The 15,682-nt window shown below is 44.5% G+C and overlaps 1 protein-coding gene across 1 annotated transcript in view; it reads left to right on the plus strand.

The window, feature by feature from the left end:
- Positions 1-7,945: 7,945 nt before the first annotated feature.
- Positions 7,946-15,682, plus strand: part of BEND2 (BEN domain containing 2) — a 124,759-nt gene continuing 117,022 nt past the window's right edge. The window contains 1 exon segment of the mRNA XM_089904947.1: positions 7,946-7,961. Within this exon segment, the coding sequence (XP_089761073.1) occupies positions 7,946-7,961 (16 nt within the window).

Genomic DNA, 15,682 nt, shown 5'->3' on the forward strand with positions numbered 1-15,682 from the left:
TACATAGAAGCAGCAAGATTACAGTCAACAGACTCTGAAAAATTGAAAATGGCAAACATAGGCCGGCGAAGCCCCAGCCACATCCAGAGAGGATGTTTTTTAATGGAGGAAGTAGGGTTTGGTGGGGATGGGAGAGGGCTTTGTAATCATGAAGAGAAAGAACGTGAAAGAGAAAGGAAGAGGGAGCTACACGGGGAGTGGCATAGTTAGAGGAAGATCCATTCGCCCCTGGCCTTTTGCCTGTAGGAGCATGAGGAAAAGCTGGTTAGCCCAGAGCTGCGGAGCAGCTTGCACGACCCTTTGGGGAGCTGCATGGAAGCCAGGTCCTTCTGTGGGAGAAGTCTTCTCAGGATGTGGATTTTCCATCCTCTGCTGCCCCTGTTCCAAGAATGATTAAAAAAAAAATCCCTGGAGGGATGGGCGTTGCAAGGAAAGGAAAGCACAGAGGAGTAAAAATGCCTCCTCCTCTCTCCTTCAGTTATTGCATTAGTTAGGATATCGGTTTGGGTACTTTAACAGAGAGACCCCAAATCTCAGGACTTTCAAAAAGATACAAACATACTCCTGTCTTGTTTCATGTTGGTAGTAGGAGGTGTTCCACATATTATCAGGGATCCACACTCCTCTCATCTTGTTCTGCTTTCCTCAGCATGTGGCTTCCATCTCCTGGCCCAGTATGGTTGTTCTAACTCTTGCCATCACATCCATGTTCACATTCAGCCACTCCTAGGCTCTGGGGAGTCTTTTAACTAGGCGGCTGCATGCCCAGTCAAAAGGCTCTTAATCTAAGAAAAGGAGAACTGATTTTGTAGACAACCAGCATTCTTGGTCTCACACACATATTTGATCATCATGCATGTAAAGATGATAGTTGAAGCTTAAGGCATGGGATGAAAAGTATAGAGAACGTGACAAGGACACGTTATATCAGTGGCTTTATAGCATGAGAGGCTGGGAGTGGGCAGACATGAGGGCTGAGAGCTGTGAAGGACAGGGGAATTTTAGAGGAGTTAGGAGCAGTTTATGATTTGTGGCCCCTTCAATGAATATGTAAAAACAAGTAAATATTAGAATTTGTTTTCAATTATCTTTGGTTACTGACCTGTTTCTTTGAAAGCCTTCCCAGGTTAGACTGGACATAATTTTTCATTTCAAAGTTAGAATGGGAAATGTAGAGTAACAGCAAGCGAATCTCAGGGGCATTCTGATATTTCAGGAGTGACTCTAGCAGAAGTGTGAGTGGGGTACAGAAGGGATGAGAAATGCCTCAGAATCACACTGTCACATCTTTCCTCCAGCAACTGGAGTAATTGGGTAGCCAAAGACGATCAAAGGTACCTAAAGGGGTGAAGTAAGCCTTTGGCCAGGGGTGGTTGTTTTCCTTTGGGGTAGGTTGGCTGTGCTCTGGCATTCCAGACAGGGAAAAGGGCCTAGGGGTTTCTGGTGTGTAGACAGAGAGCTTGCCCTCAGACACAAGGAGCCCTTCTCTTGATACAGACACGAAGGAAGGGGAGGGGTGGTGTCTGGAGGAGAACTGGCCCAGAGGGAGAGCTAGGGGCGGGAGGACTGGCTGGGGTGAAATGTACGTGTGAGGACCTCAGGCTCAGAAAAAGGAGGAGGGCTTGAGCTGCTCCCGGTGGGATTCTAGAGACCAGTAAAAATGGAGACTATTAGAAATTGCCATTGGGCCGGCTAGGGGGAGGGTCCAGTTGTCGTCAGCCTCTCTTTGCTGTGGTGTGGGATAGTTCATGGAGCTTGAAGAGATGGTTCAGAGGCTTATGAAGCAATCCTCACAGCCTGCAGTGTAATGGGGCAGCAGCCAGTGAGGGCTCAGCCCTGGGAAGCCACGAGAGTCCAGGATGGGGCTGCCCCTCAGGGAAAGGTCAATACACGTACTCCTGTGCATGTTATAAAATAGTACAAGATCTGAAACTTAACAGAAGAGGATTACATTAAATAGCAGATAATCCTCTATAGTGTTCCCCTGAGCCCCAGTGGAGAATCTCCAGTGCTCCATTGTGGGGAGCCCTGATGCGGGGGTCTCTGCAGGCCACTGGGTGTGCTGGGGCCTAACATCCTCAGGGCAGGCTCCTCCTGGCTTTACCCTGTCCACAAAGGACCCCTTGGTGTTTTCCTGGTCTCTGCTTTTGAAGCACTATCTTGGTCCCAAAGCATCAGTTTCTTTCCAGATATGTTACAGAGAGGTCAGAGAGAGAAAGATGTACCCAAGGGACTCAGGGTTAGATTCCCCTCCTCTGCTGATTTCTGTCTGTGGGACTTTGCTAAACTCTCAGAGGCGAGGATCACTACTTCCTTCCAGGGGTGTGAGAAGTCAGGGAGTTGGAGGATGGGAAGCAGCTTGACACAATGGGTGCAGGAACTGTCCCTTTATTCCAGCATCGCCTCTCCCTCCACTGCTGCTCCCTCTTCCATATCCTGTTCACAGCTCACTCCTGATATACTGGAGCCCCAGGAAAGCAGCCATGTGGCCTTGATATTAAGGAAGATTTTAATTCATTCTTAAAATGAATTTCAACATGGGTTCTGGAGAGCTGAACGAGCCTTGGAACAGGAAGGCCCTTGGGTCAGCTTTGGATGGCTCTCAAGGGCTGTGCTTTGGAAGTTATTCATTATAAAGTGGGGGGTGGCGTGGGGTCACACAAGCAGACCTGGATTCTGGATGGATCATTCTGGCAGCTATCGGGGGCAGGGAGGAGAGCTCTCAGCAAAGGGAACTGATCGTCCACAGTGCGCCTTGTCATCCCATCCACGTATTGTCCTTGGGGGCGACTCCAGCGATTTCATTCCACCTTTTCTGAGCTCTTCTCAGAGGCGTAGGCGTCCCTTTGAGGGCGGCCCGAGTTGTTTGTTGGGTTCAGCACAGCCCGCAGACGGTCCAGCACAACCACCTTTTCCTTTCAAATGATACTAGCGGTTACTTTCCAGATCGCCCGAGGTCTGGGAAGGCCAGCTTGTAGCAGGGGTCTTAGGTGAGCTTTTGGGCCGGGGAAGAACCCAGGAAGGCAACCAGAAGCCTCGACCGCCGGCCAGCTGGGTTCCACGCTGCCGACCCGGACGCACCGCCCTCAGGAGCAGAAAGTTCCGGGCCCGACGGGGAGGGCGGCGGGCGCTGCGGCCGTTTCTTGGCACGAAAGTGTGATGGGGTGTGGACGGGCCTCCCCACCCCACCCAGGCGCCCAGGAGCCACGCACTGCGGCCAGGAAGCCACGTGGGGCTCGAGTCGCCGCCAGAAAGAAGGCACGTGAGGAGAGGTCCCGAGTCCTGTGCCACCACCTGGGGCGGGGGGGTGGGGGCGCCGCACTGCTGCCCGGAGCCGGGGTCCCAGGCCCAGGCTCAGCCTGGGAGGCACACGAGCTGTTGTCACACTTTCCTCGCCCGACGCCACCACCTCTTTGTAGGTCACACAGTAGCGGAGAGGGGTTGGCTCTTATTTACCCCTGTGTTCTCCCTCGAGAGTCTTTCCTATTCTCAGCCCCCATCGTAGCCCCATCTTCCCCCCAATCTCTCTCACGCACATCCCCCCCGATGTGCACGTATACGCATGCGCGCACACACACACACATCTCGGCGTTAATGACCCAATGGGATGCAGTTTCACAACCGCTGGGACGCAGGCTGTGCTCTGTGCCTCTACTGGGCCTTTCCCTGTCTCTACAAAGAGAATGTAAGTTGGTCAAACTTGTTCCTGTGTTGTTGCCACCCCTCCCCCGCCCCCCACACTGGGAAGTGTTCTTAAGGCCTTGGATCCAACAGCCCTGTCGTGGCCCCGTGGGGTGGGAGTTGGGAGGGGGCAGCAAGGGCGCAGGGACAGAGGTCTTGGTCAAGTGTGAGGTTCCACACCTGGGCTATGCAGCCCCCAGCGTTTCAGGTTGATTGGCAGCCTTCAGTACTGCCTTGTGAAATCCATCCCCGGGTTGCGTTGGTTTTTGTTGTTGTTGTTTTTTGCTGGATCAATAATTTTAAAATTTATTTATTTAAAATTGAATAATTTGAATTGAATATAATCAATTATTTCATTTTGGGTTTTTGGTTTTTTAATTTTTTAATTTTAATTTTTTATTGAGGTATAGTTGATGTACAATATTATGTAAGTTACAGGTGTACAATATAGTGATGCCCAATTTTTAAAGGTTACCCTCCATGTATAGTTATTGCAAAATATTGGTTATATTCCTTGTGTTGTACAACATATCCTTGTAGCTTATTTTATACATAATAGTTTGTACCCATTAATTCCCTGCTCCTCTATTGCCCCTCCATCCTTCCCTCTCTCCACTGGTAACCACTAGTTTGTTCTCTATTTCTGTGAGTCTGCTTCTTTTTTGTTATATTCACTAGTTTGTTGTATTTTTAGATTCCACATATAAGTGACATCGTACAGTATTTGTCTCTCTCTGTCTGACTTATTTCACTTAGCATAATACCCTCCAAGTCCATCTATATTGTTCCAAATGGCAAAATTTCATTCTTTCTTATGGCTGAAGAGTATTCATCTATATCTGTCTATCTATCTATCTATCTATCTATCTATCTATCTATCTATATCCCACATCTTCTTTATCCATTCATGCATCGATGGACACTTAGGTTGCTTCCATATCTTGGCAATTGTAAATAATGCTGCTATGAACATTGGGGTGCATGTATCTTTTCGAATTAGTGTTTTTGTTTCTTTCGGGTATATACCCAGGAGTGGAATTGCTGGGTCATATGGTGGTTCTATTTCTAGTTTTTTAAGAAACCTCCATACTGTTTTCCACAGTGGCTGCACCAATTTACATTCCCACCAACAGTGTTCGAGGGTTCTCTTTTCTCCACATTCTTGCCAACATTTGTTATTTGTGTTCTTTTTGATGACAGCTGTTCTGACAGGTGTGAGGTGATATCTCATTGTGGTTTTGATTTGCATTTCCCTGATGCTTAGTCATGTTGAGCATCTTTTCATGTGCCTGGTTGGTCATCAGGGTTGCAGTAGTTTATTTATTTATTTAGGCTGCACTGGGTCTTAGTTACAGCACGTGGGATCTTCATTGTGGCAAGTTTAGTAGCGGCATTGGAACTCTTAGTTGCGGCATGCACGTGGGATCTAGCTCCCAGACCAGGTATCGAACCATCCATCAAAACTCCATCCAGCCAACTCCATCAAAACTACTGCAACCTGGTGACTTCACTGGTGGTCCAGTGGGTATGACTCCACACTCCCAATGCAGGGGGCCCAGGTTCAATCCCTGGTCTGGGAATTAGATCCCACATGCATGCTGCAGCTAAGATTTTGCGTGCTGCAACTAAGAAGTCCGCATGCCGCAACTAAAGATCCCGCATGCCGCAATGAAGATGCTGTGTGCCGCAACTAAGACCTGGCACAGCCAAAATAAAAGAAAGAAAGAGAAAGAAAGAAAGAAAGAAAGAAAGACATCCTCTTCTGTAGGGACGGTGGCTCAGCTCATACCTAAGCCTAGGTTGATGGCACTACCAGCGTCTCCTCCCACTTCTCCCATATCTGCAAGGTCTCCTGGGCACTATGTTCCACCCTACTCATTCAGGCTGATGCAGCTTAGGTAGACTAGGAGAAGAAAGCTAGCCCTAGGAGAGAACCACAGTTAAGAAAGCATTTCCACCTTCCATTCTGTGCCCCTTCATGGAGAAGAGGGGTCAAGTGAAAGAAGGGAGAGGTCTGACTAGAAATGAAAGTGAAGGGGTCGTCGAGCATCTGCTGGATGTTCAGTTACATTCCAGGAACAGACATTGGGTACACTGGGTGAGTGGATCAGTCTGTGTGTACGATGAAGAGAAAAACGCCACACAATAATTGGAACAGAGAAAGTTTAACACAAAGACGTATTAAGTATAACAGCGGATTGGAGTAATGAGGGATTGGCTAGTAAGAAAAAAAGAAAACTCTAAAGAATATGGGAATAACAGCTGTGAGGAACAGTTACTACCTCTAGGGCTGATAGTGGGCCCAAGAGGGCACAACTATGACTGAATGATACAAATCACTGTGCTGCTGTACTGGTGGAACTTGCTGTAAATCGACCCTCTGGAACTTGCCGGCAATATGCCCTGTAGGATAAAACTTGTTCCCTCTACAATCTTTCTCCAGCACCTCCTACTGAAAGAAGCTTAAACTGTGCTACTGGCAAAGGGAAAAATTAAGGGTCCATATCCATTTCCACAGAGCAGGCTAAAGGGTGAATGTGAAGTTGAAAGGGAGTACCAGTGTCAAAAGTTCAGAAAAAAGAAAAGTGAAACCGATGAATCAGTGAGGCAGTAATTGGTAGAAAATTTATTTTGCACACACCAAAAGAACAGTTTGCAAACCAGGCGCACTGAAACTAAAACATGGAATGAGACTCAGAAGTATATTGTTACAAAGCAGCTTATATAGTGTGGACGCAGTGATTTTCTTCACAGTGATTGGTTATAATATTAGAATTTTCTTAAATGAAAGGGAATTGGTTAGTGGTCACCTCATCAGTTTTGGGGAATAACTTAAGTTTCACCTGTGATTTTCAGAGGCATAAGCAAGAAGTGACCCAGGTTAAGTTAGCCTCACTTACTTTGCAAAATAAACTAAATTAAATTTTGCTTGTGTGACTAAACTGGTTTTGTATGCTCAGGGAATTTTCAAGACTGGTTTCTGTTTGTGTTTGATTTTAACACCAGCATAGTGCATCCTTTCTATTACTCAGCTTCCCTGTGCACCCTCTTACACATATTTACACTCCCATACCCCAGTGAAGCAACTCTACATTTCTGCCCAAGGAGTGGGTAGAAACTTACGAGTGAAGAAACTCTCTCTCACTTTTCCCCCCAAATGAGGAGATGCACAGTGCCAAGAGTCACTGTATGACTGCCACAGTGAAATGGAACCAAAATTCCAGGCACTGTGGTGGGTGCTCTATATTTTATAATATTTAATTCTTAGAACCTTGTGAAGAAAGTGCCATTTAAATATAAATAAGATGTGGTGCTTCTCTCTAGGAACTTAGGCGAGAAGACTGTCTACAAAGATTTCTAATAACAGGCAAAGTGACTTAAGTGCTAAAAGGAGGTGACGGGAACCCACTGTGGAATCCTAGAGAAGGAGCTACTCATTCCTTACCAGGGGGCTGTAGGAAAGTGTCTTGGTGTAGGTTTTATTAGAACAGATGTCCTACTGGAACAGGCTTCAAGGGATGTGAGAAAGTTCCGGAAGCAATTGAGCAGGAGGTAGAATAACAGGGGATGTGAGCATGTGCTATGGGGTGGGGGTAATACGTGTGTTCAAATGATAACTCTGCCACTAGTCTTGTGGCTTTGAGCAAGTTAATGAAACTATCTAAGCCTCAGTTTTCTCATCTTTAATATGGGACAGTAATACTGACTTCTTACAGTGGAGAGTGGCAAATACAGAGTGGTGCAGCTGAAGGGCAGGGTGGCACAGATTTAGTGGGCCTCATTAAGGGCACATTTTGAAAGTTGGATTATTCCGGATTTGTTCCCAAAGCTGGTGTTGGATATGAGCACAAACCCCGGAAAACCTTAGACAAAGTCTGAACTCAAATCTCTTATATTCTACACTTTTTCTATGATGTGTTGTATGTGAAGAACATTTTGTAAGGGGTGGAATTACCCTGGTGGCTACCAGTTCATATTGCTTTTTGTATGTGTGGAAAAAAGTACAGTTAAAAACATCTGCATATAGGTATAAAGTGAAGGAGGCAAGGCGCCACACTTTCCGTCGCGCATTCGGCCCCCCTCCCTTGCAGGCGACTGCACACGCCCCGCGCTACTGCGCAGCCGCAGAAACCTGGGAGGGTTTTGCGCCTTCTGTTAGCGCCTCAGTCCGTTAACAGTCTGTCTTCCGGTGTGCACAGTCGCGACCCGGATGCAGTGCAGACGCCGAGCCTGAGGCAGTCAGAGCTGGGCTCCCTGCCTCACGATGTCTGAGGAAAAGGGTAAGGGGCCCTCCCCGAAGCTTTCCCAATAGTTTCTGCCTCTCTTCACCCCGCCCGGGGAAAGGCTCTAACAGGTTTTGACCCCAGCCCACCTAGAGGGCTGCACTGGTGACCGTGGGACTGGCTGTTAATTGGCCACAGCGCGTCAGGTGGTGGCCTCTCGGCTGCGGTCCCAGCTTGGTCAGGGCGCGCGTGGGAACCCGGGTGTTGCGGGCAGAGTCTAGCCCTGGGTCCAGGGCGTCCCTGAGGCTCAAGGCATCCCAGGAACTCAGGGTGTACCCGAGGTTCATGGCGTTCCAGAGGCTGAATCTAGTCCTGGGGCTTTTGGGGTCAAGGGTTCATGGTGTCCCAGGGACTGAAAGCTCTGGGACTTTCGAGGTCCCAGGGTTCATAGCTTCCAGGGGCTGGTGGTGATTTGGGGCTTGTGTGGTCCCAGGGTTCATGGCATCCCCGAGGCTTGAGGTAATCTGGGGCTTCTGGGGTCCCCGGGGTTCGTGGCGTCCCTGAGACCTGAGGTGATTTGGGGCTTCAGGGGTCCTGGGATTCATGGTCTCCAGGGGCTTGAGGTAATCTGGGGCTTCTGGGGTCCCCAGGGTTCCTGGTGTCCCTGAGGCTTGAGGCGACTTGGAGCTTCCGGGTCCCAGGGTTCGTGGCATCCCAGGCGCACGAGGGGCTCTGGGGCTTCCGGGATCCCACGGTTCATGGCGTCCCAGGGGCTTGAGAGGATCTTGGGGCTCGAGGTGTCTGCAGAGTTCATGGTGTCCTGAGGGAGGGATCCTGGGGCTTTCAGGTCTCCAGGGTTCATGGCGTCCCTGGGACTTGAGGTGACCCATAGCTGGCTCCGCCCCCGGGGTTCTCGTGGCGCCAGCATGTGGTGAGGCCCGGCCTCGTTTCCTGCATGAGGGCGGTGTTTCCTTACAGGACCTCTAGCGGCCATAGAACAGCCGTCCTCACGCGAGAGGGTGGGCCACCGCGGTTGTTTCCTGCGCCCTCCAGAGGGCGGCGTGCCACGCTTTAGCTGCAGAGCAGTTCTGCGCAGCAGCGGTTTTTCCTTTGAACTTTTTTTCAAGGCCTCATGCGCATGCACCGCAAGCAGCTGCTGAGCACTGCTTGTTGCTCCAGGAAAGCGATTTGGCTTAGCGGCTGGGACACTCTTTGGAGGAGAGGATTTGATTGCTGAAAGAGTGAGTCTGCCTTTGGCAACCTCAAATTGCAGCAGCGCTGCGGGGGGTGGGGTGTGTTTCCCACCGTCTCTCCCAGGATGCCAGAACGTGTGAGCTTTTGAGATTTGGCTACTTATTTTTTAAGTACTTGGTGCTGACTTTCTGGGACAAGTTGATCCATTATCCTTTCTCTTTCCCTGTCGGAGGAGGTAGGGGTCCAGGAAGGACCAAGACTCTCCGACGTTATATAGAATTTGTTTTTTAATGTTAACAACTTTATTTTTATTTCTTTTTGGGTTTGCTTTTCATTGAGATAACATTGGTTTATAAGATTATACGTTTCATGTGTACAACATTATATTTCTACTTCTGTGTACCCTACAGCATGCTCACCACTAAAATTTTATATAGAATTTTGAGTTTAAAGAATTGATAAACTAGCGAGTTGATTCATTATAACATCTTTTGAGATTGAGACGTTGATTTTGAGGCTTAGATCGTAACTGCGTTTGACCAAAGACAGATTGGGCAGCCTCGTTGTTTTATAGTAAATATGCAAATGAGGAGAAAGAAAATAAAGATGTGTGTGTGGAGAACTTCCTGCGCATAGAGCCTGTTCTTTGCTTCAAGAGGGCAGATGCGGGAGTCAGAACACTGCAAAATGTGAGGACCGCTGTAAAGCAGGGGAGTGCTTCGGTGCAAGCTCCAGGACCCATCCCGCCGGCAGTATGGTTGAGCATGGTAGTTCGGTAGAAAAGATCCTAATTTAGTCTGCTGGGGATCGCTTCCCTCCCTCTTCTACCCGGTTCTCCCCGAATTAGGACTGCTCTGGGGTTTTATGACACGAAGTGGTCAACTGGTTCAATGTTTACAAGTAGAGATTTTACAAGCAACTTTTCTACGCACTGTTTTTATAAAGCAGGGCATGGGCTCGATTCAGTTTCAAGCCTGCCTGCAGCAAGTGCTGGGCAATGGGACACATTTTGGTGGTATTATCCCCCAACGGGCCGACTTTGTAGTCTCTAAAGTTTGACTAGGAGAGTAGAAGGGCTGGTTTTTAGAGTCCTGGGCAGAAGATTTAGAAAGTGATTGTTCAGTGTACTGACACACAGTTTTGCTAAAAACATCGGAATGATCTGGCCATTGTAATCTGCCCTGTTTTGCTGTGTATATTCTTTGCACTAGTTGTCATGTGAAACGCAGGTTTCAGCCCTCACCATTGTGAACTAATGCCTTATCTGGGAAGTTCATGGCAACTTAGTTCCTTGCACCTTGGGACCATAATCTTCAAAAAACTTCTAAATATTATAATGTCTTAAAAACTGCCTCTGAAGGCTATGCATATACCTAAAGGAATTAATTAGAATTTTGCCAATTAACTGAGAAATCTTAGTGCAGTTGTCAGTAGCTTTACTCATACTAGTTTGAAAGATCAGTTGATATACAAAAACTTGTCTTAAAAATAAAATTTCAGTTGCCTTTGTTATTTTCTTTTGATTATAAAGTCTAAGCTTTATTGTAGAGAATCTTAACAAATACAGGGAAGTCTAATGAAGATAATTTTGCCACCCAGAGATAGTGACACAGAGATAACCATTGGTATGTTTCCTTCTGCTCTCAAAGTTAAGATTATGCTGTATTTTTCTGCTTTGAATCTTACCCCCGTTTAAGAAGCAAGCATTTCACAAGCATTTCTAATATTAATAAATGTTCTTTGGGAATATGCTTCTCATTGGCAATATACCATTCCATCATATGAAAATACCATAATTTATTTAACCAGTTTCCTTTTGTTTGGATAACTAGGTAGTTTCTAATGTTCTATTTTTTTCCCATGAAGACTATTAAGTCTTGGTACTTAATAGTTGGGACTCTCCAAACTCAACCCCAAAGTTTTATGGATGAGAAAACAGAGGCAAAAGAGTAGATGTATCTGGCCCAAAGTTAATACCCCTGGATAGCTAGAGAGCCTGAATTGGAGCCTACACCATGTGATTCCTAATTTAGTACCATTTTCACACCACCTTATACTAGCTAGTTACTTTATTCTGATACTTTGGTCTATTGCAAATAAATGTACTGAATCCAAGATATGCAATGTAAATGTGATCTACGAGTTAATACTTCAAGCTTAAACATGTTCTTTTTCAGATCAACTTTAAGAAATAAAAAAACCCATTTAGAGACCATACATTTGGCATATTGTGCTATTTTTCATATTCATTAAAATGGTTTACCAAGTTGATATTTCACATCTAGTTTACCTGTAGTCATCTATTTCACATTTTGTGAGATTCAATTTGAATTTAATTTGTTTGATAACAACATTTACTTTTGTACATTATTTCTGCATTATTTATTATCATAAGGATTGATAATTGATTTTTATTTTTTTATTTTTAAATGTCACCTTTAAAAAATTTATTTATTTATTTATTTTTGGCTACATTGGGTCTTCGTTGCTGCGCGAGGGCTTTCTCTAGTTGCAGCGAGCGGGGGCTACTCTTCCTTGTGGTGTGCAGTCTTCTCATTGCGGTGGCTTCTCTTGTTGTGGAGCATGGATTCTAGGTGTGTGGGCTCCAGTAGTTGTAGCACATGGGCTCAGCAGTTGTGGCTCTTGGGCTCTAGAGTGCAGGCTCAGTAGTTGTGGCACACGGGCTTAGTTGCTCCGCGGCATGTGGGATATTCCCGGACCAGGGCTCGAACCCGTGTCCCCTTCATTGGCAGGCGGATTCTTAACCACTACACCACCAGGGAAGCACGATATTGATTTTTAAAGAACAAGTTTTGGAATTCATGGTCACCACAAAGTGTAATACCAGTTGTATCCTTTAAAAGTTAAAAGCGTATCATTGAACACATAGTACATGGGCCAGGTGGTCCAGTTTCTTTTCTTCTTTTGAATTTTATTTTATTTATTTTTTTAAACAGCAGGTTCTTATTAGTTATCCATTTGATACATATTAGTGGATATATATGACAATCCCAATCTCCCAATTCATCACACCACCACCCCCCCGTCCCTGGCCACTTTCCCCCCTTGGTGTCCATATGTTTGTTCTGTACATCTGTGTCCCAATTTCTGCCCTGCAAACCGGTTCATCTGTAGGTTCCACATATATGCATTAATATACGTTATTTGTTTTTCTCTTTCTGACTTACTTCACTCTGTATGACAGTCTCTAGATCCATCCACGCCTCTACAAATGACCCAATTTTGTTCCTTTTTAAGGCTGAGTAATATTCCATTGTATATATGTACCACAATTTCTTTATCCATTCATCTGTCGATGGGCATTTAGGTTGCTTCTATGTCCTGGCTATTGTAAATAGTGCTGCAATGAACTTTGCGGTGCATGTGGCTTTTTGAATTATGGTTTTCTCTGGGTATATGCCCAGTAGTGGGATTGCTGGGTCATATGGTAGTTCTAGTTTTAGTTTTTTAAAGAACCTCCATACTGTTCTCCATAGTGGCTGTATCAATTTACACTCTCACCAACAGTGCAAGAGGGTTCCCTTTTCTCCACACCCTCTCCAGCATTTGTTGTTTGTAGATTTTCTGATGCTGCCCATTCTAACTGGTGTGATGTGATACCTCATTGTAGTTTTGATTTGCATTTCTCTAATAATTAGTGATGTTGAGCAGCTTTTCATGTGCTTCTTGGCCATCTGTATGTCTTCTTTGGAGAAATGTCTATTTAGGTCTTCTGCCCATTTTTGGATTGGATTGTTATTTTAATATTGAGCTGCATGAGCTGTTTATATATTTTGGAGATTAATCCTTTGTCCGTTGATTCATTTGCAAATATTTTCTCCCATTCTGAGGGTTATCTTTTCATCTTGTTCGTAGTTTCCTTTGCTTTGCAAAAGCTTTGAAGGTTCATTAGGTCCCATTTGTTAATTTTTGTTTTTATTTCCATTACTCTAGGAGGTGGATCAAAAAAGATCTTGCTGTGATTTATGTCAAAGAGTGTTCTTCCTATGTTTTCCTCTGAGAGTTTTATAGTGTCTGGTCGTACATTTAGGTCTCGAATCCATTTTAAGTTTATTTTTGTATATGGTGTTAGGGAGTGTTCTAATTTCATTCCTTTACATGTAGCTCTCCAGTTTTCCCAGCACCACTTATTGAAGAGACTGTCTTTTCTCCATTGTATATCCTTGCCTCCTTTGTCATAGATTAGTTGACCATAGGTGCGTGGGTTTATCTCTGGGCTTTCTATCCTGTTCCATTGATCTATATTTCTGATTTTGTGCCAGTACCATGTTGTCTTGACTACTGTACCTTTGTAGTATAGTCTGAAGTCAGGCAGTCTGATTCCTGCAGCTCTGTTTTTTTTTCCTTCAAGACCGCTTTGGCTATTCGGGGTCTTTTGTGTCTCCATACAAATTTTAAGATTTTTTGTTCTAGTTCTGTAAAAAATGCCATTGGTAATTTGATAGGTATTGCATTGAATCTGTAGATAGCTTTGGGTACTATAGTCATTTTCACAATATTGATTCTTCCAATCCAAGAACATGGTATATCTCTCCATCTGTTGGTATCATCTTTAATTTCTTTCAGCAGTGTATTATAGTTTTCTGCATACAGGTCTTTTGTCTCCCTAGGTAGGTTTATTCCTTGGTATTTTATTCTTCTTGTTGCAGTGGTAAATGGGAGTGTTTCCTTAATTTCTCTTTCAGATTTTTCATCATTAGCATATAGGAATGCAAGAGATTTCTGTGCATTAATTTTGTATCCTGCAGCTTTACCAAATTCATTGATTAGCTCTAGTAGTTTTCCGGTGGCATCTTTAGGATTCTCTATGTATAGTATCATGTCATCTGCAAACAGTGACAATTTTACTTCTTCTTTTCCAGTTTGTATTCCTTTTATTTATTTTTCTTCTCTGATTGCCATGGCTAGGACTTCCAAAACTATGTTGAATAATAGTTGTGTGAGTGGACATCCTTGTCTTGTTCCTGGTCTTAGAGGAAGTGCTTTCAGTTTTTCACCATTGAGAATGATGTTTGCTGTGGGTTTGTCACATATGACCTTTATTATGTTGAGGTAGGTTCCCTCTATGCTCACTTTCTGGAGGGCTTTTATCATAAATGCGTGTTGAATTTTGTCAAAAGCTTTTTCTGCATCTATTGAGATGATCATATGGTTTTCCTCTTTCAATTTGTTAAAATGGTGTATCACATTGATTGATTTGCACATATTGAAGAATCCTTGCATCCATATAAATCCCACTTGATCATGGTGTATGATCCTTTTAATGTGTTGTTGGATTCTGTTTGCTAGTATTTTGTTGAGGATTTTTGCATCTATATTCATCAGTGATATTGGTCTGTAATTTTCTTTTTTTGTAGTATCTTTGTCTGGTTGTGGTGTCAGGGTGATCCTGGCCTCATAGAATGCGTTTGGGAGTGTTCCTTCCTCTGCAATTTTTTGGAAGAGTTTGAGAAGGATCTGTGTTAGCTCTTCTCTAAATGTTTGATGGAATTCATCTGTGAAGCCCTCTGGTCCTGGACTTTTGTTTGTTGGAACATTTTAAATCACAGTTTCAATTTCATTATTTGTCATTGGTCTGTTCATATTTTCTATTTCTTCCTGGTTCAGTTTTGAAAGGTTATACCTTTCTAAGAATTTGTCCATTTCTTCCAGGTTGTCCATTTTATTGGCATAGAGTTGCTTGTAGTAGTCTCTTAGGATGCTTTGTATTTCTGCGGTGTCTGTTGTAACTTCTCCTTTTTCATTTTTAATTTTATTGATCTGAGTCCTGTTTCTCTTTTTTTTTTTGTTGCGCTACGCGGGCCTCTCACTGTTGTGGCCTCTCCCGTTGCAGAGCACAGCCTCCGGACGCGCAGGCTTAGCGGCCATGGCTCGCGGGCCTAGCCACTCCGTGGCATATGGGATCTTCCTGGACCGGGGCACGAACCCGTGTCCCCTGCATCGGCAGGCAGACTCTCAACCACTGCGCCACCAGGGAAGCCCCCTCTCCCTCTTTTTTTCTTGATGAGTCTGGCTAATGGTTTATCAATTTTGTTTATCTTCTCAAAGAACCAGCTTTTAGTATTATTGATTTTTGCTATTGTCTTCTTTGTTTCTATTTCGTTTATTTCTGCTCTGATTTTTATGCTTTCTTTCCTTCTACTAACTTTGGGTTTTGTTTGTTCTTCTTTCTCTAGTTCCTTTAGATGTAAGGTTCGATTGTTTATTTGAGATGTTTGTTGTTTCTTGAGGTAGGATTGTATTGCTATAAACTTCCCTCTTAGAACTGCTTTTGCTGCATCCCATAGGTTTTGGACTGTCGTGTTTTCATTGTCATTTGTCTCTAGGTGGTTTTTGATTTCCTCTTTGATTTCTTCAGTGATCTCTTCGTTATTTAGTAACATATTGTTTAACCTCCATGTGTTTGTGTTTTTTGCGATTTTTTCCCTGTAATTGATTTCTAATCTCATAGCGTTGTGGTCAGAAAAGATGCTTGATATGATTTCAATTTTCTTAAATTTACTGAGGCTTGATTTGTGACCCACAATATGATCTATCCTAGAGAATGTTCCTTGTGCACTTGT

The sequence above is a fragment of the Delphinapterus leucas genome, chromosome X (genome assembly GCF_059928025.1).
Source record: "Delphinapterus leucas isolate spDelLeu-1000000601 "Yukka" chromosome X, BTC_Dleu_Yukka2, whole genome shotgun sequence".
In the NCBI taxonomy this organism is placed as follows: domain Eukaryota; kingdom Metazoa; phylum Chordata; class Mammalia; order Artiodactyla; family Monodontidae; genus Delphinapterus; species Delphinapterus leucas.